Raw genomic sequence first — 1,852 nt, 5'->3', positions numbered from 1 at the left:
TTTAAATTTCTTATATAATCAAAAACATTACTCCATTGCTGTGTTTTCATAGGAACTTCCTCTGCACAGCCCATTTATGCATTCGTCATTAACCAATCAGAAACGTGATATTTTGTTGAATATATAACAAAACGAGGTTATCAACTGAAGAATTTACTTGTGAACTACACCCGGCTATGAAAAAATGGCGGCGTGATACTTCATTACTATCTGAATATTTTGAATCTCCCTGGCCTTACCACCAACTCGGACTAGTGGAGATCAGATGAACTAGCACTCTGGCCCTTTTTAATTTTGACAAAAGACAGGAATAGGAAAGATGTTAATTGTCACCTAGCACCTTGTGGAAAATGATAATGTCGAAGATGGGATTCTGTCACACGTCTCTGTCCCAGCTTTTGTAGCCTATCAGAGCACGTTCACACAAAAGCTAAGAATTTAACGCTTTCATTTTTAATTTGAAATGATGAGAACTGAATGACACTTAGAGACCACATTTAAATAACCTCTTTTTTACACGTTATCTAAAGACATCTAAATATACACAGCTGCATTAAGACTCCATAACTTGGTTAACTGTTTCAAAACACTGAACATTCCCCCAAGATTTGTCAGAATGGCAGTGTTTTCTTCCTACCATAACTCTAAGTCAGCTTTTAATGTCACATTATGGACTCTGCAAGAGATGATCGTGGTTGCGGGGATTATTCAAAATGCACTCATTTTATTCATTGTACTCAAGAATAAGACTATGCATACAACAACCAACTACCTCCTTGCGAACCTGGCAGCGGCAGATTTGGTATCTTTAATCTTCTGTCCGATCCGCATGGCTTTAGATATTACGGACAATCACATCGGTGGGATGGCCGGACAAGTCATTTGTAAAGCGTTCACTGGGAATTTCCTTCCCAAACTGGCAAAATGTGCAGGGTTTACTTCCTTAATTTTCCTAGCTACTGATCGATATAATGTCATCGCCACTCCCTTTATAATTCGCTATAGACTCACGAAAAACAACATTGGTTTCGCTATAGGCCTAACATGGGCCTTGGCAGTGACTTTCTGTCTGCCATTTGTTATTTGGAGCGACTTCAACGAAAAAACAAAACGATGTCTCGATCCCTGGTCGATTGAAAAAGGAGCATCAATGAAGATTTACATCATGGCGATTAATATAATGTTTCTTGGCGGTGCTTGCCTATTGATGTTCTGCTATGTGCAGATTTTAAGAGGAATCTTCATTACAAGAACGATTTGTTCAGGAAACATAGCTTGCGGTGACCATGCACAGTTAGCGGCAAAGAAAAAATTAGCGCAAACTTCGTTAGTGGTTAGTGTCAGCTTCTGCACCTGTTATAGTCCATCCTTGTTTTTTCAATTGTATTTGGCACTTACAGCCCCTGAAACAGTGAAACAAAATTATGAAACAATGTACGTTGTTCATAGCCTGGCGAGCTTTATTTTGCTTCTTGGTTCGTGTTTGAATCCGTTATTATACGCATTTCAAAGCTCCAATTATCGAGAAAATTTGAAACGTATTTTCACGAAGAAAACGAGAAGGTGCACTGTGGGACCAGCGACGGTTGGCTGAGAATTTATTAAAAATACCAGCATGAAGTGCAATAGAAGACAGCTGCCCGGTATTTCAAGTTTCCGATAACAGGCTGTTGAGAATGTTCCGTCTTTCCTCGATTCTTAAGTTTTTAATTTAGATAATGACCGTAATAAAATTGCAAGGAGCGATCGCAGAAGTACACGTCAATAGCTTATTGTTGGCTCAAGAAAAGCGTATTATTGGAAAACAGGAACATTACCCACATTATGAAAACACCTGCTGTTCAAAGTTCGT

General features: G+C 38.9%; 1 protein-coding gene across 1 annotated transcript; it reads left to right on the top strand.

The window, feature by feature from the left end:
• Nucleotides 1-578: 578 nt before the first annotated feature.
• On the top strand, nt 579-1,746 carry LOC138006076 (galanin receptor 2a-like). Its single transcript, XM_068852241.1, has one exon. The coding sequence runs from the start codon at nt 617-619 to the stop codon at nt 1,592-1,594; it is 978 nt and encodes a 325-aa protein (XP_068708342.1). The 5' UTR covers nt 579-616; the 3' UTR covers nt 1,595-1,746.
• The last annotated feature ends 106 nt before the right edge of the window (nt 1,747-1,852 follow it).

The sequence above is a fragment of the Montipora foliosa genome, chromosome 6 (assembly GCF_036669935.1).
Source record: "Montipora foliosa isolate CH-2021 chromosome 6, ASM3666993v2, whole genome shotgun sequence".
Lineage (NCBI taxonomy): Eukaryota > Metazoa > Cnidaria > Anthozoa > Scleractinia > Acroporidae > Montipora > Montipora foliosa.
The sequence above is the reverse complement of the archived record's forward strand: the minus strand, read 5'-3'. Positions and strand labels throughout refer to the sequence as shown.

Excerpts from the sequence above, each read along its gene's own strand:
- LOC138006076 (XM_068852241.1), top strand. The coding sequence starts at position 617 with ATGGCAGTGTTTTCTTCCTACCATAACTCTAAGTCAGCTTTTAATGTC.